The 23,176-nt window shown below is 41.0% G+C and overlaps 2 protein-coding genes across 2 annotated transcripts in view; both read right to left on the reverse strand.

Annotated features, from left to right (window-relative positions):
* Positions 1-23,176, reverse strand: part of LOC146982248 (uncharacterized) — a 191,345-nt gene that overhangs the window by 132,236 nt on the left and 35,933 nt on the right. The window lies entirely within an intron of this gene.
* The window catches only part of LOC146982251 (uncharacterized), a 36,995-nt gene continuing 15,031 nt past the window's right edge, over positions 1,213-23,176 (reverse strand). The window contains exons 2-4 of the mRNA XM_085785485.1: positions 5,575-5,826; positions 1,944-2,036; positions 1,213-1,808 (exon numbers count right to left, since the gene is read on the reverse strand). Coding sequence (XP_085641611.1) covers positions 1,213-1,808; positions 1,944-2,036; positions 5,575-5,826 — 941 coding nt within the window. The remainder of the gene's footprint in view (positions 1,809-1,943; positions 2,037-5,574; positions 5,827-23,176) is intronic.

Below are 23,176 nucleotides of genomic sequence, written 5' to 3' on the forward strand. Positions count from 1 at the left end.
AGGAAGGTGCGCAATCTTCTCGGTTCGGCCGCCCGCGGCCGCCGCGCGGCCACCCACGGGCCGCCGCCCACTCTTTTCCCCGCGCCGCGGGACCGCCGAGTCCTGGCCGGCGGCTTCCACGGCCTCCTCTGGGCTCCGCTTCGTACCCCCCTCCAAAGAAATGGAAGGATACGCCTCGGGACCCACGTTTCTTTCCATTTCGTCCATGTGTTTATATTCAAATTAGCCACGCGGCCGCCGGCGGAGAAGGCGTTAGCGATCGATCGCCTATATTGTCAATATTATCTCTGCGATCCGTCATCCCTCCCTCCCTCCCTCTCGTCGTATAGGTTTATGATCTACTCTATGGACGAGATCCGTCATCCAACATGTGGTTATACTATATCAAGCTTCTTCGATCCATAATATCAATGTGATCAGTCAGCAGCGACATATTTATGATAAACATCTGTCATAGCAATGAGATTTGTCATTTGTCAACCCTTTCTGTGCTATTTGTGTCAATTTGTATTTGTATTTGTAAAAATGCTCAATAAACATGAATTGAATTGAATTGAATTCCTTTTATTGTCATTTGTGTGTCAAATGTGTGTTTATGATCTATCTATGTTTATAACATATATATAGGCTCTATAAACACGAGATATGTTTATAATATATATATAGGCTCTATAAACAGGAGATATGTTTATAATATATATATACGGTATATATATATAGGCTCTATAAACACGAGATATAGCCCATATATATATATATATAATAAACATATCTACAATCTCTTAACACTTTGTGCTAATTGTGTCTGCATAAACGCTCTACAAACATGAATTGTGACACAATTGGCTCTATGCACAGCTCCACTGAACTTTAGCCAGCTCCTTTATTTCCTGTTTTCCATTATTGAACAAACTGATGAATCCAGGTGTGTCTGACCATCGTTGTGAGGTCAGACACACCTGGATTCATCAGTTTGTCCAGTAACAATAATGTTAGTTATTGAGTGAGTGATGAATGATGCAGAATCATAGAAGACATAGGCATAGAAGTAATTTCCACAAGATTTTTATTTAGAAAATAAATTGTATAAAGTCAGTATAAAGAACACAGCAAAAACACACAAAAACTCTTAAAAGGTATAAATAGCACAGCAAAAACACACAAAAAGTCTTAAGTAGCAGCAGCAGCAGCTACTGCTGCATAGAAGTAATTTTACTCCTGGCTGTGCTCCTGGCTGTGCTCCCCCTGCTGCTCCTGCTCCTCCTGTTGCTGGCTGTCCTCTTGCCTCCTCTGTGCCAGCCAGAGGTCAACAGAGATGCACTCGTAGAGGGCACAGTAAACATGTCTTTTCCCTTTTAAGTTGAACTGGCTGTGGCCAAAGTCTTTCGTGTCTGGTTGGCCACAGCGCTGGCATATCCTCAGTTTTGAGGGTTTTCTTTTTTTAGGATTTTCCTGCCCCTTCTTCTCCTCCTCCTGCATCTTCATCCTCTTCCTCCACACCGTTGTGCGTGGCACAGGAGCGGGGCCGTCGGCGGTCTGCTTCTCCATCAGCCACTCCTGAGGCGTCCTCATGTCCGGACCGTCTTCCACGCTGCAGAAGTACTGGCCCTTGTAGAACGCGTGGCCAGAGTCAATGTGCCTGTCCTCCCCACATATATCGCAGGGAGCCCCAGGTTGTGACTGCTGGCCACGGCCCTGGGCCAGCAGCTCCCTGTCCTTCTCCGCCCGCAACCTCCGTCGATACACGGTGCAGCGTGTGGGAGTCCTGGATGTGGACGGTGTGGAAGCCGTGGTGGAGGGGTTGTGAGGTGCCTCAGCTGCAGGACACAGAAATGACTGTGTTGGAGCACAAGTAGTCACAGAGAAAGAAACGTGTCTTTTTCTCTTCAAGGTGTTGTAGGTTTAAGATTTCTTCTTACCATGCTTTTTCTTCTCTTTCCTCTTTCCAGAGGTGGACGGCGTGGAGGAGGAGGAGGAGGAGGAGGAGGTGGTCGACGGTGTGGAAACCGTGGTGGAGAGGCTCTGAGGTGCCTCTGCTGCAGGAGAGCACAAGTAGTCACTGAGAAAGAAATGTGTCTTTTACTTGTCAAGGTGTTGTAGGTTTAAGAAGGAGAGGTAAAGGTAAAGGTACTTTATTGGTCACATATACAGCTAGTACAGTGAAACTAGGGCTTCCTGTAACGTGATGTGTCCCCCAGCAGTCTAAGCCTATACTGTAGCTGTGTAGCTATAAAATGGTTCAGAGCAACCTGAACCAGCCCTAACTAAAAGGACAGTAAGGAATGATGAGGTCTTTCAGACTGTGTGTACACGACTCAAAATACTGTAGTATTGTGGCAGGCCTGTGTGGAGCTGGCGTGGCGCTATAACGCTGCCACACAAATACACTATATCAAAGAAGAAGACAAAAAGCTTCCCCACTGAATTCAAACTTTCTCTACCCTGTTTCTTTTGTTTCTTTGTAAGCGTCTTTGGGTTATTGAAAAGCGCTATATAAATTAAATGAATTATTAATTATTTTATAAATAGATGAAATGATGACAGGGAGTCATGTCTGTGGAAATGTGATGATCAAAATGCCCTAAATGTGTGTAAATGATGGACTCTACTCACTGGTTACTCTCAACTTACCAGCTCTGGCTGTTTCAAGCTGATTCAGGTGCTGTCATAGGATGAGTTCATGCATCAGCTCACGGTGGACCCACATCTGCCAAATAGGGACACACATGATTTTGATATTTCATTTAGACGTAGTTTAGATTGCTTTGTAGTGACAGTCTGCCTGGACAAACATGATGCTGGTAATAAGTTACACATTTGTGAACACAACTAGCGTTTACTAAATCAAAAACGCGTATTTATTCACTTCTACCATAAATGAGGACATTTCTCACAGACTTAGAGAAGAAAATGTTCAAATGAGGTGCAGTTAAAGAGCTGATAATAACAAAAGACGTAACGTTAGCATCTGCTGTTCATTAGCTACAACCGCTAGCTAGTTTACCTGTTAACAATTAGCATTGCTAGCGTTGATTATCTTCCGGAGCTAACCGTTAGCTACAGGTCAACAATTTAAACACTGGTTGGAGAAGTTAGGTCGAAAAAATTAAAAACAACATAACGTGTGACCTACTTCATGAGTGCAGCAGTGATGAAGTCATCAACCACAGCAGAGTTTGACTCACTCACCTCACGAAGTTGACAGCATCTCAGTGCGATTCGGTGCTCTTATTGTGAAAATCCCGGCCGTTCACCGTCCCTAGCCCCTCCCCTCAGACACCCCCCCCCCTCCTCCACGCCAAAACCCTGACAGTAACTTGGCATTGAAAAAAAGAACATTGAAACCGAAAAAAAAAAAATTTAAACTGAAAACCACAGTGTAAAAAACACACACACTGAAAAAAGATGGACATGAAGAAGAAATCTAAAGACTGACATTGAAAACTACATTATTCAATGCCAATACTTCTTTTTTCAGCGTCAATACAACTTTTATTTCAATGCCAAATTTTATTTTCACTGCCAAAAATCGTTATTACAATGCCAAATTCTGTTTTCAATGCAAACTATTAATGTCAGGGTTCTGGGGACATGTCCCCACCACTTTTTGTCAAGAACAATGTTGTCCCCACCACAAAATGAACTTAACATCATCCTAATCAAGAATGACGTTGATAAACTATGACAAAATAGGCAGCTGAAACAGTGTGCACGGCGCAGAGCTTCTGCCGGAGTCAACTCGCAACAATGTAACTTCGAACAGCCCGGAGCGGCGCGCTGCGCGTCCTCGCAGGCGCTCGGTCGCACAGGGAGCTGCTTCTCCTGCTCTCTCCTCGCCGGTAAAACATCGACCACTCGTCTGCACTCGGTTTTCCACACTGTCCCTAGCTCTGTATGTATGGATGTGTGTGTGTGTATAATAGACGGACGGCAACAACTTCATTAATAATCATTTTATTTTGAAAATTGACCGGATTCTCTCGCCTTTTTCTGTGCCCGACTTCCTATCTGGTACGAGCTGGTCTATCCAGCTTGACAGACGGCGCTCACGGCTCGCGTGAAAAATAGAACTGAAGCGCGTGCTTAATGTTTGGGTGCAAAGTCACTGTTAACAAAATCAACACAATCTGTCCCTTCAAAATAAAGTTTGTAACGTGTCTGTTTGGAGCAGCTGCTGACAGTGACAGTTCCTCATCACTAAACCTGAGCCACCATCAGATCCTCCCTCGCTCACGTCGTGACGACGGGACAAAGTCTTTTGGACATAGCCTATATTGTAGGCTATATTCTGTGTTTTTCCTCTCGTTAACCGTCTCATTTCAGTTTTTTTTTCATCTGCCAGTTTATCATCTGGTGTGCACCCGCTGTTTCTCTCGCGCTGGATGCGCATATAAATGTTATAGCCTAAAAAAAATAAAAAGGAAAAAACACAGATGCGCAAATTGAAATGACCTAGGCTACTGTAGTGTAGACTATTCAATGACCACAGCTGATCACCAGCTTGTCTGCCACACCTGTCAAGTTTCTGAACACAACTAAGGGCTTCTTTTTTTCCCCCTTTTTTTTGCGGAGAATTAATTTAAAAAATAATGCTCGTCAGTCCGACACAAAACACACACAGCCAGTGTCACAACAACTGACAGCCATAAAAAGCTGTTTTAATTCTGGATTTAGCGCTGTTACCACATCACAGTTTAATATTTGTGCTGTCTTCAGCGCCGCAGAAAAGCGCTGAAACGGAGATGATGATGACGCTGATTTTTTTAAAAATCTTATTTTAACTGGCCCATCCAGTTTTCTGAAGGCCCACCCACAATCAAAATCCTGGCGCCGCTACTGGGGGGGAGGATCCCCCCAGACCCCCCCTACAGGGGTTTACTTTATCATCATTTCCAGTTTGCAGGTACCTCTGTGTGTGTGTGTGTGTGTGTGTGTGTGTGTGTGTGTGTGTGTGTGTGTGTGTGTGTGTGTGTGTGTGTGTGTGTGTGTGAGAGAGATACATTTAACTACATTAAACATTATTATGATTAGCTATTGTTATGAAAAAGCTAAGCCTTTTTTTAGCCTATAGGCTATAATAATGGTGAAAATTTTGTTGTAAATGAGAGCAACAGTAAAGGATAGTGGAGGAAGAGAAACATGTGATATCAAAGTGAAGTTATAATGGGGAAAAAAAGAAGTGTGTGCCTTTATTATTATTATTATTATTATTTATTTACTTTTTTTTTTTTTTGGGGGGGGGGGGGGTCCACTTTTTGGGAAAAAAGAACCCCCCCCTCCACAAGGCTGGCTACGGGCCTGCAGGCGATTATTTGGTCATATAGCCTACAGGTAATTATATTTCTGTTTTAATTTGTAACGAGTAACGAGGTGGAACACACAGTCACACTTTTTTAAAGGCACAGCACACTTTAAATAATTTTTAAATGTTTTTGTCAGTCCTCCTGCTCCTGTCTGTCCTGCTGAGGGTTGTCCTCCCCCCGCCCCTCCTCGTTTCCTCTTCCTCCTTCCTCCTAGGAAGAGTGCTGGGCTTCTCCAAGAGCCGTTCTTGCAGCCACTGCTGCGGTGTCCTACCCTCCGGCCCGTCCTCTGCCTGACAGTATTCCTCCCCCTTGAAGAAGGCGTGGCCAGAGTCCAGTCTTTTGGGCCTCTCCCAGACGTCACAGGGAGTCCCCGGTGCTGGCTGGACGCTGGCCTGGGAGAGGAGCTGCTGGTCTCTTGCCGCCTGGACCTTCCGGCGGTGCACAGTGCAGCGGGCAGGCGAGGGGCCTGAGGCCGCCGCGGTGGAGGAGGAGGTGGAGGTGGACGGAGCCTGGTCTGGCTCTACTGCAACACACAGAGACGACAGTCATGTCAGTGGTGGAGCAGAGTCAGTGTGGGAAACATTTCCACATTTTTTGTAAAGCTTTAAAATGTAAAAACCTTTTTTCTTGCCATGTTTCTTCTTCTTCTCCTCTTTAACTTGTGTGGGTGCTGTAGAGGTGGAGGTCGCTGCGGTGGAGGTGGACGGAGCCTGGTCTGGCTCTACTGCAAGACACAGAGGCGACACTGCAGGTAGCTACTCAGTGGCCATGAGATACCAGCCGTCGATGTCCAGGACCCTCCGGACGGTCCTGTAGAGCCCAGGACACAGGACCAGGACACCCCCCCCCTCTCTCTCTCTCTCTTTTCTTTTCTTTTTTCTTTTTTCTAAAGAGTACGGCTGCACCCCCGTTATCGCCGGTGATGACGGCGATCTAACGGGCAGCGGGTCTTAATATTGACGGGCGGGTCGGATCCGGGTTGTATTCAGAAACTAGAAAATTTCCTCTCGGGAAATTTTGAATGGGCCACGGGAGCTACTGCGGGTTGTGCCATCTCTGTCAACATGGGAATCAAACCCACGATCTTAAGCGCAAGACAGAGCTGATCAGACAGACACATGATCATCTTTCTATAAGCACTGATATGGAGGAGCTGTAACCACATTAGGTTAACTGTGTGTGTGTGTGTGTGTGTGTGTGTGTGTGTGTGTGTGTGTGTGTGTGTGTGTGTGTGTGTGTGTGTGTGTGTGTGTGTGTGTGACTGTAATCACATGAAGCTGGCTCTAGAGTCTGTGTGTGTGTGTGTGACTGACTTGTCACATAGTTAGTTCGTAGCTGCATCCTGTGTCAGTCTGATTTAGCTGTGTCTGTGTTTATAAACATTTAAACGAGCGCCAGGTGGATTGTTTATGAAGTTAACGAGCTCTGGCCTGAGGATCAAAGAGGTTACCACGGCGATAGGGGCCCCCGCAGGCTGAGACAGACAGAAACGTGGAGAAAAACAGCCATTTTCTGCCTCTAAACCGGCCTCACAATTAGGCTTAGCATGACAAAACGGTAACTCCTATCAGAACAAAACACAGATCAACGTTGCTCTAAGGACTTACTGAAAATTTCGGTACGATTTGGTGTTTCTACAGTAAATATTTTGGCGACGCTGGCAGTTTTAAAACATCAGGCCGTTCTGCTCCTCTCAGAAAATATTTGTATTGGACTCAATGAGGAGCAGGGACAGACGTGGCCGCACTCAGAGGCTGATTCTGTAAGTTCTGTAAGTCTCTCTGATATTTTGAGCACATGACATGAGAGATAACAAGTTTGTCTTACAAATTCTGAAAAAATTATGTCTGTAGAGTGTAAATTGTGGCCATGGTGGCAATTTATCCAGAAAAAATACAGAATGTTTCTTCACTCTCTCCCACTCTAACCGATGATGTCACGCACTCTGACACGAACATTCCATGCAATACACACCCATTATAATCTCATAATTTCTCCAAAAATGATCATGGTCATTGATCAGGGATTGGTCAAAAACTATATGACCTATCAAAACGTGGAGTAATACGACAATACACAAGACTTGTGTCTACTGTTTAAAGTTTAAATGGAGTCTCTAGGTGAAAGTATGCCTGAGCAGTAGACGTTTGTTAAACTCCAATGATTGGTCTTTTTCGCTCTTTTTTTTCCGCCCGTCCCATTGACTTACATGCAAAATCTTTGCGCAGTTTTTCGCGACTACGTCGCGAAAAATTCGTAAACTGTTGAGAAAAGTAATAGCACAGCGATCCCGATCAAGACGCACGTTTTGATATATAATATGTCCTGCAACTCTTCGAGTTGCAGGACTAGTAGCACATCGAAATCTGGCCGGAAGTGGAAAAATAACTAGAAAAAGCATTTCCAAGAATGGAAATGGTGTGACTGCTGACAGCAACTGAACGCTGTTGCAGAATTAGCAAATAGTGCAAGCTGTGATCACCATACAAATGTTTGACCAAGGTCGGAATCGAACCCACATCCTCATGGTCACTAGACTTCCACTCTGCCTCTAGGCCACAGTGCACACACAGTTGCAGAGACTGTTGTCTGTTAATGATCTGCACACTGTCAACATCAAGAAAGCTTGAGAGTCAAGCTTGAATGACTTAGAATGAAAATGTCTGTGAATTTCAGGCTGAGCACTAACCATATGGCCACAGAGAACCTGAGTTACAATGAGCTTTATACTATGAGGAATCAAAGACTGTCCAATGACAGCTGAATAATTGGAATCAAAAGTCAAGCAATGAAGTGAAAAGACTGAGGCAGGAATCGAACCCATGACCATATGATCACTAAACCTTTACTCTGCCACTCGGCTACAGAGAGCACACTGCTTACAAAACTGTTGTCATTCATTGTAATGTGATGATGTGCTGCAAACTGGTATGAGTAATCAAGGAGATAACAAACACCTGTAACCAATTGAAGGCGGGGGAGGAGAGCAGAATTCAACATAACATAACAAGAGTTCTTCCCTTGGATTCGAACCAGTGACCTTAGGGTTGGCAGGCAGTTACCCTACCCCCTACACTACAGTGGAGTTGTGAAGAAGAGAGGTTGAGACTTTGATGAATGTGAGATTTTTTGTGAAAAAGTTAAATATTTGAAAAAGTATAAATAGTTAAAAAGAGAAAAGTAATGCCGATAAAGTTCAAAAAAAGCTGCACGTTTTGATATATGAATTGTTGAAATAGCACAAAGTATGAAGGACTAGAAGAAGACCGTAAAAAGGCGGAAGAAAATGGCCAAACAGAAGAACAATAGTGTGACTGCTTCAGCAGTCACACTAACTAGAAAAAGCATTTCCAAGAATGGAAATGGTGTGACTGCTGATAGCAACTGAACGCTGTTGCAGAATTAGCAAATAGTGCAAGCAGTGATCACCATACAAATGTTTGCCCAAGGTCGGAATTGAACCCACAACCTCATGGTCATTAGACTTCCACTCTGCCTCTAGGCCACGGTGCACACACAGTTAACATCAAGAAAGCTTGAGAGTCAAGCTTGAATGACTTAGAATGAAAATTTCTGTGAATTTCAGGCTGAGAGCAGCAGTTTCAACATGAAGCAAGTTATCAGAAGTCAACAGAGGACGACTGGGAAAATAATTCACTATAATTGTTGTTGAGGCAAGATTTGAACCAGCAACCTTCAGGTCTCCAGACCAGCAAGCTAACCACTAGGCTACAGACAGAGACAGTATGTGAGGGGTAAAGAAAACCTTTGATAAGAGGATCACTGGCTTCTGCTTAAAAAAAAAAGTAAGGAATCGTGGCAGAAAAAGTTAAATATTTTAAAAAGTATAAATAGTTAAAAAGAGAAAAGTAATGCCGATAAAGTTCAAAAAAAGCTGCACGTTTTGATATATGAATTGTTGAAATAGCACAACACCTAACACACTAACCATATGGCCACAGAGAACCTGAGTTACAATGAGCTTTATACTATGAGGAATCAAAGACTGTCCAATGACAGCTGAATAATTGGAATCAAAAGTCAAGCAATGATGTGAAATGACTGAGGCAGGAATCGAACCCATAACCATATGATCACTAAACCTTTACTCTGCCACTCGGCTACAGAGAGCACACTGCTGTCAAGACTGTTGTCATTCATTGTAATGTGATGATGTGCTGCAAACTGGTATGAGTAATCAAGGAGATAACAAACACCTGTAACCAATTGAAGGCGGGGGAGGAGAGCAGAATTCAACATAACATAACAAGAGTTCTTCCCTTGGATTCGAACCAGTGACCTTGGGGTTGGCAGGCAGTTACACTAACCCCTACACTACAGTGGAGTTGTGGTGAAGAGAGGTTGAGACTTTGATGAATGTGAGATTTTTCAATGATTCTTAAAATAAAGAGAAATTAGTATAAATTAGCCACACCAAGCAAGAAGAGGACTTTTTTGTGACCTGTGACTATTTTTTGGTGAATTAAAATGATTTAAAAAGCACTTAACAGCAAGTTACAAAGTTCAGCTCCTTCTCCTGCTGCTGTGAAAAAAATACATTGAGCTGAATGAGAGCAGAGAGCTCCCTGGCTGCATTTAAAAAATATTTAAAATTATTATCTAAGTCTCTTTGCATTTTTGACCAGAATTTTAGCCAGAAGACAAGTGTGGCTACAAAACTGGAGAAAATAATTTGTCTAGAGTTTAATTTGTGGCCGTGCTGACAGTTTAGCCAGAAAAACTCTAGAATGTTTTTTTGCCTCTCTCCACTCTGACACCACTCTGGCTCTGCTCGTTAGACGCAACACACACACATTATAAAGCTGAAAAAAATCAGAAAAAGTTAAATATTTTAAAAAGTATAAAGAGTTAAAAAGAGAAAAGTAATGCCGATAAAGTCCAGAAAAAGCTGCACGTTTTGATATATGAATTGTTGAAATAGCACAAAGTATGAAGGACTAGAAGAAGACCGTAAAAAGGCGGAAGAAAATGGCCAAACAGAAGAACAATAGTGTGACTGCTTCAGCAGTCACACTAATAATAACTAGAAACAGCATTTCCTAACGGAACATGCGTGTGAATGCTGAAACCCAATGCTGAACCATGCTGAATTAGCAGAATAAATTGACAAAGACATGCGGAATGGCATACAAGAAACATGTCCATGGAAGGAATTGAACCCACAACTCCATGAGTGGTAACCTAACACACTAACCATACGGCCACAGAGAACCTGAGTTACAATGAGCTTTATACTATGAGGAATCAAAGACTGTCCAATGACAGCTGAATAATTGGAATCAAAAGTCAAGCAATGATGTGAAATGACTGAGGCAGGAATCGAACCTATGACCTTATGATCATAAATCCTTCACTCTGCCACTCAGCTACAGAGAGCACACTGCTTTCAAGACTGTTGTCATTCATTGTAATGTGATGATGTGCTGCAAACTGGTATGGGTAATCAAGGAGATAACAAACACCTGTAACCAATTGAAGGCGGGGGAGGAGAGCAGAATTCAACATAACATAACAAGAGTTCTTCCCTTGGATTCGAACCAGTGACCTTGGGGTTGACAAGCAGCCACCCTAACCCCTACACTACCGTGGAATTGTGCAAAAGAGGTTGAGACTTTCATGAATGTGAGATTTTTCAATGATGCTTAAAAAAAAAGTAAGGAAAGTGCAGAAATTAGCCACACCAAGCAAGAAGAGGACTTTTTTGTGACCTGTGACTATTTTTTGGTGAATTAAAATGAATTAAAAAGCACTTAAAGGGATAGTTCACCCTAGAATGATATTTCGCTCATTATCTACTCACCCTCATGTGGACTAAGGGCTGGAAGAAGTTTCAGAGTCCTCCGTCCCTTCTCTGAGTTACAGGGGGTCTTAGTGTAGCAGTGCATGTCCATATAACGGTTGTAAAGGGACACCAGAGCTCTTCGTAAAAAAACACACACAAAAAAACATCCAAATACCTCCATGCTGCTCGTATGTAATGTCCGTCTTGTGCTGAAGCCCCAAATTGCGTAATTGTCCCGAAAAAAATTAATTAAATCTATATTTTAAGCTTGTTTGTAGCGGAAGCTTCTCAAAGCTCCTCTTCCTGGTCCGTCCAAATCTCGCATGATTTGCGCCGGCGTCAGTGCGGTTACTGCGAATCACGCGAGATTTGGACTAGCTGCACAATTAGGCTCACTGAGACAATTCTGTAAGTCTGTCTGCTGTTTTGAGCACATTAAATGAGACACGACAAGTGTGGCTACAAACCGGTGAGGAAATCATGTGTCTAGAGTTTAATTTGTGGCCGTGCTGGCAATTTATCCAGAAAAAATCCTGAATGTTTTTTCGATCCCTCTCACTCTAACGATGATGTCACTCACTCTGACCCAACCCCATACACACTCATTGAAAAGTGTGAAATTTGTCAGAAATCCTCATGTGCTTTTAAAGGATTTATCTCAAAAACGGTGCAAGCTATGAAAAAGTTGTAAATACAGGATGAATACATTAGAAGTTTGTCTACAGCTCAGAATTTGAATGAAGTCTCTAGCTGAAAGTATGTGGACGCTTTAAAGGCTGAAAGAAGTAAGAAGATTTGAAGAGTTTCAAGACTGTTCCAATGCATTCTCTATGGGGAAAAAAAAATCAGAAATAGTTGAATATTGCAAAAAGTATGAATAGTTGAAAAGAGAAAAGACATAGCACACCTGTCCCGAAAAGGCTGAACATTTTGATATTTGAATTGTTGAAATAGCACAAAGTATGAAGGACTAGTTACATGACAAAGAAAGGCAGAAAATGGCCGAACCGAATAACAATAGTGTGAATGCTTCCAGCATTCACACTAACTAGAAAAAACATTTCCAAGAATGGAAATGGTGTGAATGCTGAAAGCAATGCTGAATGAGCTGAAGAAATTGTTGAAAGAAAGAAAGAAAGAAAGAAAGAAAGAAAGAAAGAAAGAAAGAAAGAAAGAAAGAAAGAAAGATTGAAACAAGAGAGAAAAAAGAAAAGGACAGAAAGAAAGAAAGAAAGAAAGAAAGAAAGAAAGAAAGAAAGAAAGAAAGAAAGAAAGAAAGAAAGAAAGAAACAAAGAAGTAAAAAGACAGAAATGGAGTGAAAGAAAGAAAGAAAGAAAGAAAGAAAGAAAGAAAGAAAGAAAGAAATGGAGTAAAAACAAAGGAAGAGAAAAGGAGTAGAAAGAAAGAAAGAAAGAATCAAACAAACAAAGAAGTAAACAAACAGAAATGGAGTTAAAGAAAGAAAGAAAGAAAGAAATGGAGTAAAAACAAAGGAAGAGAAAAGGAATAGAAAGAAAGAAAGAAACAATCAAACAAACAAAGAAGTAAAAAGACAGAAATGGAGTGAGTGAAAGAAAGAAAGAAAGAAAGAAAGAAAGAAAGAAAGAAAGAAAGAAAGAAAGAAAGAAAGGGGGATGATAGATAGAAAGAGGTAGATGGATGGATGGATGGATGGATAGAGAGGGAAGGATAGAAAAAGTTACGTAAAATACAAATGAAGGAGTAGAAGAAAGAAAGAAAGAAAAAAAGGAGACAGAGGGGTTAAAAATAGGGAGGGGATAGATAGATAGATAGATAGATAGATAGATAGATAGATAGATAGATAGATAGATAGATAGATAGATAGATAGATAGATAGATAGATAGATAGATAGATAGATAGATAGATAGGACACATGTTAAAAGCTGCATCCTATGTCCTAGGCTCCACCTGTAATTGTACTACTATTAATAGAGTTGGAAAGACTAAACGTCTGAACTTAAATTCATGAGATAAAAATTAATTGTTGGAGATGTTTACATCAAAAGTATAAAATAATTGAGAGCCTGATGAATTTGAGCTGAAAACCTGTGTGTGTGTGTGTGTGTGTGTGTGTGTGTGTGTGTGTGTGTCTGGGTGTGTGAGTCTGACGGTCTCTCTGGCTGTTTTCGAAACCGCATACTACCGTACTGCCTACTACATACTGCGTTATATGTACTGTATACTGCATACTGAATGTGGGATTCAGTCTGCTACTTGAGCAGACCGACGCCGTTATCATCGCAGTATGCAGTATACGAGTTTCCCAGAATGCATTTCACGGCAACCGGTAGCAGTAGCTGTAAACAGGCTAAAAGCTGTTTTATTTCTCGCTCTAGCGCTGTAATTATGTAACTTTATTAAGTTTTAATATTTTTTCATGCGAGAAAGTAACTGTTAAGACCCCAAATATACGGCCAGTTTATCCAAATGACGGCTGTTTAAAAGTTTGCTCCGATGTTTTTCGGAGAAGTGAAGCTCCGCAGCGACCGGGACATCACAGAGGCAGCAGCCGGTCTGCAGAGCTGCTCGGCCGGCCAGCACTACGACGTCATTCCGGAGGAGAAAACGGTCGCTAATTAACTTACCCGTAGGTTTTTAAAGGTTTACCACCGGCTGGTTAAATTATTTTAAGGAGATAAATGTCGGTCTCATTGATGAAATCTCAATTGTGGCAGTAGCATTAGTTTGTTTGAATGTAAAGTAAGCTTCTTGTGTGTAAGCAGCGCTGCCTCGGGGCTCTGGAGCCTAACGTTATGTACAGAAATCACCACATTTACAAAAAATAAATAAATATTTTACAATGAACCGATCAGTCTGCATTAAGTTTTATTTTATTAAACTATAGTTACGGTACACGGCTACACTACCGTCTTTGGTTACGCTCTGGTTACGGTAAGACGTCAGGGGAGCATTGCATTGTGGGATACAGTAGGCGATGTAGACTGGTCAGATGCATACTGGAGATATTTTCCGAATCAGTACGACATCCGGGAACTTTTCACATACTGCAGATTTTGCTTTTGTTCGCATACTGCATACTACATACTACATTTTGGCCAAATCAGTACGTACTAGCAGTATAGTATGCGGTTTCGAATACAGCCTCTGTCTGTGTGTAAATGTGCAGAAAGTAAAACTGTTAAGCGCCACAGAACTCCTCTCTCCCTAATGATCTGATTGATTGGCAGCCTGCCCTCAGAAGTTACCATGGCGACTACCATGCTTACATTTTACTGTGTGGAACAGTGTTGTGTTTGTGTGTTTGTCTGTTTGTGTATGTGTGCATGTGTGACTGTGTGTGAGTGTCTGTGTGTGTCTGTCTGTGTGAGTGTGATGCCTGTGTTTGTGCGTGGACATCCTCTGTCAGTCTGGTTTATCATGTGTGTGTGTGGGGCTGTGTTTAAAAACATCTTAACGAGCGGCCAGGCTGCAGCTGCACCTGTTCTATTTATAGACATGATAACGAGCTGGCCCCTACAGCTGGACCAACTGCACACAGAGCAGAGCAGAGCAGAGAGATTTGTGCTCTGAGCAGCTTTCCAAAACAGCCCATAAAAAGAGAACCGTAACTCTTATCAGAATGTGGTCCTCCTGACCATCTGGGCAAGCAGACCTTCCTGAGCACATTGATGTGCATTAAATGTTTGTAGGGCAAAAACTTTTCTCAGGGTCGCAAGGTAGAAAAGGGGGGCATTTCTGCTTTTCTAAAAAAATCAGCTCCTACTTTTCTATTGAAGTGGATGAGCCACTGGAGCGGGTCTAGCTGGACAATTAGGCTCATAGAGACAATTCTGTAAGTCTGTCTGCTGTTTTGAACACATTAAATGAGACACAACAAGTGTGGCTACAAACCGATGAGGAAATCATGTGTCTAGAGTTTAATTTGTGGCCGTGCTGGCAATTTATCCAGAAAAAATCCTGAATGTTTTTTCGATCCCTCTCACTCTAACGATGATGTCACTCACTCTGACCCAACCCCATACACACTCATTGAAAAGTGTGAAATTTGTCAGAAATCCTCATGTGCTTTTAAAGGATTTATCTCAAAAACGGTACAAGCTATGAAAAAGTTGTAAATACAGGATGAATACATTAGAAGTTTGTCTACAGCTCAGAATTTGAATGAAGTCTCTAGCTGAAAGTATGTGGACGCTTTAAAGGCTGAAAGAAGTAAGAAGATTTGAAGAGTTTCAAGACTGTTCCAATGCATTCTCTATGGGGGAAAAAAAATCAGAAATAGTTGAATATTGCAAAAAGTATGAATAGTTGAAAAGAGAAAAGACATAGCACACCTGTCCCGAAAAGGCTGAACATTTTGATATTTGAATTGTTGAAATAGCACAAAGTATGAAGGACTAGTTACATGACGAAGAAAGGCAGAAAATGGCCGAACCGAATAACAATAGTGTGAATGCTTCCAGCATTCACACTAACTAGAAAATTTCCTCTCGGGAAATTTTGAATGGGCCACGGGAGCTACTGCGGGTTGTGCCATCTCTGTCAACATGGGAATCAAACCCACGATCTTAAGGTCAAGACAGAGCTGATCAGACAGACACATGATCATCTTTCTATAAGCACTGATATGGAGGAGCTGTAACCACATTAGGTTAACTGTGTGTGTGTGTGTGTGTGTGTGTGTGTGTGTGTGTGACTGTAATCACATGAAGCTGGCTCTAGAGTCTGTGTGTGTGTGTGTGACTGACTTGTCACATAGTTAGTTCGTAGCTGCATCCTGTGTCAGTCTGATTTAGCTGTGTCTGTGTTTATAAACATTTAAACGAGCGCCAGGTGGATTGTTTATGAAGTTAACGAGCCCTGGCCTGAGGATCAAAGAGGTTACCACGGCGATAGGGGCCCCCGCAGGCTGAGACAGACAGAAACGTGGAGAAAAACAGCCATTTTCTGCCTCTAAACCGGCCTCACAATTAGGCTTAGCATGACAAAACGGTAACTCCTATCAGAACAAAACACAGATCAACGTTGCTCTAAGGACTTACTGAAAATTTCGGTACGATTTGGTGTTTCTACAGTAAATATTTTGGCGACGCTGGCAGTTTTAAAACATCAGGCCGTTCTGCTCCTCTCAGAAAATATTTGTATTGGACTCAATGAGGAGCAGGGACAGACGTGGCCGCACTCAGAGGCTGATTCTGTAAGTTCTGTAAGTCTCTCTGATATTTTGAGCACATGACATGAGAGATAACAAGTTTGTCTTACAAATTCTGAAAAAATTATGTCTGTAGAGTGTAAATTGTGGCCGTGGTGGCAATTTATCCAGAAAAAATACAGAATGTTTCTTCACTCTCTCCCACTCTAACCGATGATGTCACGCACTCTGACACGAACATTCCATGCAATACACACCCATTATAAACTCATAATTTCTCCAAAAATGATCATGGTCATTGATCAGGGATTGATCAAAAACTATATGACCTATCAAAACGTGGAGTAATACGACAATACACAAGACTTGTGTCTACTGTTTAAAGTTTAAATGGAGTCTCTAGGTGAAAGTATGCCTGAGCAGTAGACTTTTGTTAAACTCCAATGATTGGTCTTTTTCGGTCTTTTTTTTCCGCCCGTCCCATTGACTTACATGCAAAATTTTTGCGCAGTTTTTCGCGACTATGTCGCGAAAAATTCGTAAACTGTTGAGAAAAGTAATAGCACAGCGATCCCGATCAAGCCGCACGTTTTGATATATAATATGTCCTGCAACTCTTCGAGTTGCAGGACTAGATGCGAATCGAAAAAGCGTCCGGAAGATGAAAAATAACTAGAAAAAACATTTCCAAGAATGGAAATGGTGTGAATGCTTCCAGCAATGCTGAATGAGCTGAAGAAATTGTTGAAAGAAAGAAAGAAAGAAAGAAAGAAAGAAAGAAAGAAAGAAAGAAAGAAAGAAAGAAAGAAAGAAAGATTGAAACAAGAGAGAAAAAAGAAAAGGACAGAAAGAAAGAAAGAAAGAAAGAAAGGAAGAAAGAAAGAATCAAACAAACAAAGAAGTAAAAAGACAGAAATGGAGTGAAAGAAAGAAAGAAAGAAAGAAATGGAGTAAAAACAAAGGAAGAGAAAAGGAGTAGAAAGAAAGAAAGAATCAAACAAACAAAGAAGTAAACAAACAGAAATGGAGTGAAAGAAAGAAAGAAATGGAGTAAAAACAAAGGAAGAGAAAAGGAATAGAAAGAAAGAAAGAAACAATCAAACAAACAAAGAAGTAAAAAGACAGAAATGGAGTGAGTGAAAGAAAGAAGGAAAGAAAGAAAGAAAGAAAGAAAGAAAGAAGGAAAGAGAGGGGGATGATAGATAGAAAGAGGTAGATGGATGGATGGATGGATGGATAGAGAGGGAAGGATAGAAAAAGTTACGTAAAATACAAATGAAGGAGTAGAAGAAAGAAAGAAAGAAAAAAAGGAGACAGAGGGGTTAAAAATAGGGAGGGGGATAGATAGATAGATAGATAGATAGATAGATAGATAGATAGATAGATAGATAGATAGATAGATAGATAGATAGATAGATAGATAGATAGGACACATGTTAAAAGCTGCATCCTATGTCCCAGGCTCCACCTGTAATTGTACTACTATTAATAGAGTTGGAAAGACTAAACGTCTGAACTTAAATTCATGAGAAAAAAATTAATTGTTGGAGATGTTTACATCAAAAGTATAAAATAATTGAGAGCCTGATGAATTTGAGCTGAAAACCTGTGTGTGTGTGTGTGTGTGTGTGTGTGTGTCTGGGTGTGTGAGTCTGACGGTCTCTCTGTCTGTGTGTACATGTGCAGAAAGTAAAACTGTTAAGCGCCACAGAACTCCTCTCTCCCTAATGATCTGATTGATTGGCAGCCTGCCCTCAGAAGTTACCATGGCGACTACCATGCTTACATTTTACTGTGTGGAACAGTGTTGTGTTTGTGTGTTTGTCTGTTTGTGTATGTGTGCATGTGTGACTGTGTGTGAGTGTCTGTGTGTGTCTGTCTGTGTGAGTGTGATGCCTGTGTTTGTGCGTGGACATCCTCTGTCAGTCTGGTTTATCATGTGTCTGTGTGGGGCTGTGTTTAAAAACATCTTAACGAGCAGCCAGGCTGCACCTGCACTGTTCTATTAATAGACTTTGATAACGAGCTGGCCCCAACAGCTGGACCAACTGCACACAGAGCAGAGCAGAGCAGAGAGATTTGAGCTCTGAGCAGCTTCCCAAAACAGCCCATAAAAAGAGAACCGTAACTCTTATCAGAATGTGGTCCTCCTGACCATCTGGGCAAGCAGACCTTCCTGAGCACATTGATGTGCATTAAATGTTTGTAGGGCAAAAACTTTTCTCAGGGTCGCAAGGTAGAAAAGGGGGGCATTTCTGCTTTTCTAAAAAAATCAGCTCCTACTTTTATATTGAAGTGGATGAACCACTGGAGCGGGTCTAGCTGCACAATTAGGCTCACTGAGACAATTCTGTAAGTCTGTCTGCTGTTTTGAGCACATTAAATGAGACACAACAAGTGTGGCTACAAACCGGTGAGGAAATCATGTGTCTAGAGTTTAATTTGTGGCCGTGCTGGCAATTTATCCAGAAAAAATCCTGAATGTTTTTTCGATCCCTCTCACTCTAACGATGATGTCACTCACTCTGACCCAACCCCATACACACTCATTGAAAAGTGTGAAATTTGTCAGAAATCCTCATGTGCTTTTAAAGGATTTATCTCAAAAACGGTACAAGCTATGAAAAAGTTGTAAATACAGGATGAATACATTAGAAGTTTGTCTACAGCTCAGAATTTGAATGAAGTCTCTAGCTGAAAGTATGTGGACGCTTTAAAGGCTGAAAGAAGTAAGAAGATTTGAAGAGTTTCAAGACTGTTCCAATGCATTCTCTATGGGGGAAAAAAAATCAGAAATAGTTGAATATTGCAAAAAGTATGAATAGTTGAAAAGAGAAAAGACATAGCACACCTGTCCCGAAAAGGCTGAACATTTTGATATTTGAATTGTTGAAATAGCACAAAGTATGAAGGACTAGTTACATGACGAAGAAAGGCAGAAAATGGCCGAACCGAATAACAATAGTGTGAATGCTTCCAGCATTCACACTAACTAGAAAAAACATTTCCAAGAATGGAAATGGTGTGAATGCTTCCAGCAATGCTGAATGAGCTGAAGAAATTGTTGAAAGAAAGAAAGAAAGAAAGAAAGAAAGATGGAAACAAGAGAGAAAAAAGAAAAGGACAGAAAGAAAGAAAGAAAGAAAGAAAGAAAGAAAGAAAGAAAGAAAGAAAGAAAGAAAGAAAGAAAGAAAGAAAGAAATGGAGTAAAAACAAAGGAAGAGAAAAGGAGTAGAAAGAAAGAATCAAACAAACAAAGAAGTAAAAAGACAGAAATGGAGTGAAAGAAAGAAAGAAAGAAAGAAAGAAAGAAAGAAATGGAGTAAAAACAAAGGAAGAGAAAAGGAGTAGAAAGAAAGAAAGAAAGAAAGAAAGAAAGAATCAAACAAACAAAGAAGTAAAAAGACAGAAATGGAGTGAAAGAAAGAAAGAAAGAAATGGAGTAAAAACAAAGGAAGAGAAAAGGAATAGAAAGAAAGAAAGAAACAATCAAACAAACAAAGAAGTAAAAAGACAGAAATGGAGTGAAAGAAAGAAAGAAAGAAAGAAAGAAAGAAAGAAAGAAAGAAAGGAAGGAGACAGAGGGGTTAAAAAATAGGGAGGGGTATAGATAGATAGATAGATAGATAGATAGATAGATAGATAGATAGATAGATAGATAGATAGATAGATAGATAGATAGATAGATAGATAGATAGATAGATAGATAGATAGATAGATAGATAGATAGGACACATGTTAAAAGCTGCATCCTATATCCCAGGCTCCACCTGTAATTGTACTACTATTAATAGAGTTGGAAAGACTAAACGTCTGAACTTAAATTCATGAGAAAAATATAAATTGTGGGAGATGTTTACATCAAAAGTATAAAATAATTGAGAGCCTGATGAATTTGAGCTGAAAACCTGTGTGTGTGTGTGTGTGTGTGTGTCTGGGTGTGTGAGTCTGACGGTCTCTCTGTCTGCGTGTACATGTGCAGAAAGTAAAACTGTTAAGCGCCACAGAACTCCTCTCTCCCTAATGATCTGATTGATTAGACCTGTGTGGCAGCCTGCCCTCAGAAGTTACCATGGTGACTCAACTAACTGCTTACATTTTACTGTGTGGAACAGTGTTGTGTTTGTGTGTTTATCTGTTTGTGTATGTGTGCATGTGTGACTGTGTGTGAGTGTCTGTGTGTGTCTGTCTCATAGACTGTAAAAAGAATGGACGTAGCGTCCGTGACGTCACCCATTGGTTTGGGGGAGTCTGTTTTGTGCCTCTACTACGGGGGTTTGAGCCGCGCCATGTTGGATTCTACTTGCCATATTTGGAGCGGTGCGGCCGTTGGCCGGCCGAGAGCCCGCCCACTGGCCTCGAAGCAGCGGTCGCCGGACCTGTCACTCAACGGTTCTGCGCCCTAATTGGCCAGAACTTTAAACCTAATAATAGTAAAACGGTAGAGTTTAAAAAAAATTCACCCCCCTCAGAGTGTGTGCGGGGGTAGAAACTATCGGTTGAGACCAAAAAAATGAAATGTACCAGGCTGTAAATATGTTTTTTAAAGCTGTAAAATCGGCTATTTTAACATGGGGCTCAATTGGAGTTGCTCCCTTCTGGAGCCAGCCCCCAGCGACAGCCCAGGGGATTGCAGCTTTTTGAACGCGGAAGTGAGCTTCACTTCTCAGACCGACAACTGCCCCCTTGGTCTGTCTGTGTGAGTGTGATGCCTGTGTTTGTGCGTGGACATCCTCTGTCAGTCTGGTTTATCATGTGTCTGTGTGGGGCTGTGTTTAAAAACATCTTAACGAGCAGCCAGGCTGCACCTGCGCTGTTCTATTTATAGACATGATAACGAGCTGGTCCCAACAGCTGGACCAACTGCACACAGAGCAGAGCAGAGCAGAGAGATTTGAGCTCAGTGCAGCTTCCGAAAACAGCCCAGAAAAAGAGAACCGTATAACTCTTATCAGAATGTGGTCTGACTACTGGGGCAAGGAGACCTTCCTGAGCACATTGATGTGCATTAAATGTTTGTAGGGCAAAAACTTTTCTTGCCGTCGCAGGGTAGAAAAGGGGGGCATTTCTGCTTTTCTAAAAAAATCTGCTCCTACTTTTATATTGAAGTGGATGAGCCACTAGAGCAGGTCTAGCTGGACAATTAGGCTCATAGAGACAATTCTGTAAGTCTGTCTGCTGTTTTGAGCACATAAGATGAGACACGACAAGTGTGGCTAGAAACCGGTGAGGAAATCATGTGTCTAGAGTTTAATTTGTGGCCGTGCTGGCAATTTATCCAGAAAAAATCCTGAATGTTTTTTCGATCCCTCTCACTCTAACGATGATGTCACTCACTCTAAGCCCTGCTCGTTAAGCGCAATACACAACCATTATAAAGTTGGATTTTGTGAAAAATTTTAATGATTTTAAAACAGCCAACAATCTAAAACTGTTGAAGATATCAATAAGATGAGTCATACAGGAATAGATTAAAAGTTTGTCTACAATTTAAAAGACAAATGGAGTCTGTGGGAGAAAGTATGCTGACGTTTTAGAGGTTCAAAGAAGTAAGAAGATTTTAAAAGTTTGAAGACGTTTTCAATGCATTCCTATGGGAAAAAATTTGCAGAAAAAGTTAAATATTTTAAAAAAGTATAAATAGTATAAAAGAGAAAAGTCATAGCACCCTTGTCCTGAAAAAGCCACACGTTTTGATATATGAATGGTTGAAATAGCACAAAGTATGAAGGAGTAGAAGATGTCTGAAAAAGGGTGAAAGTAGTAAGAATAATAACTAGAAAAAACATTTCCAAGAATGGAAATGGTGTGAATGCTGGAAGCAATGCTGAATGAGCTGAAGAAATTGTTGAAACAAAGCTGAATGAGCTGAAGAAAGAAAGAAAGAAGGAAAGGACAGAAGGAAAGAAAGAAAATGGGAAGGGTAGATGGAGAAAGAAAGAAAGAAGAAAAGGACAGAAAGAAAGAAGACACAGAGAGAAGGGTAGATAGAGAAAGAAAAAGGTAAGAAAAGCAGAATAATAGAACATAAAGAGAATAGAGAATGAATGAAAGAGACAGAGGAGTAGTAAGAAAGAAGGAAAGATATTGGGGTGGATAAATGAAAGAGAGAGATATACAGAGAGCAGTAGAAAGAAAGAAAGAAATGGGGTAGAAACATAGAAAGAGAAAAGGAGTAGAAAGAAAAACAGAAAGAAACAAAGAAGTAAAAAGAAAGAAAGAAAGAAGAAAGAAAGAAAGAAGAAAAAGAGAGAGGGGGATGATAGATAGAAAGAGGTAGATGGATGGATAGGGAGGGAAAGATAGAAAGAAGTTATGTAAAATACAAATGAAGGAGTAAAAGAAAGAAAGAAAAAGAGAGACAAAGGGTTTATAGATAGATAGATAGATAGATAGATAGATAGATAGATAGATAGATAGATATATCAGAGGGGTTAAAAAATAGGGAGGGGGATAGATAGATAGATAGATAGATAGATAGATAGATAGATAGATAGATAGATAGATAGATAGATAGATAGATAGATAGATAGATAGATAGATAGATAGATAGATAGAACACATGTTAAAAGCTGCATCCTATATCCCAGGCTCCACCTGTAATTGTACTACTATTAATAGAGTTGGAAAGACTAAACGTCTGAACTTAAATTCATGAGAAAAATATAAATTGTTGGAGATGTTTACATCAAAAGTATAAAATAATTGAGAGCCTGATGAATTTGAGCTGAAAACCTGTGTGTGTGTGTGTGTGTGTGTGTGTCTGGGTGTGTGAGTCTGACGGTCTCTCTGTCTGCGTGTAAATGTGCAGAAAGTAAAACTGTTAAGCGCCACAAAACTCCTCTCTCCCTAATGATCTGATTGATTCGCAGCCTGCCCTCAGAAGTTACCATGGCGACGACCATGCTTACATTTTAGAAGAAATGGAGTAAAAACA

The sequence above is a fragment of the Trachurus japonicus genome, chromosome 8 (assembly GCF_045865225.1).
Source record: "Trachurus japonicus isolate A0001 chromosome 8, Traja_1.0".
In the NCBI taxonomy this organism is placed as follows: Eukaryota; Metazoa; Chordata; class Actinopteri; order Carangiformes; family Carangidae; genus Trachurus; species Trachurus japonicus.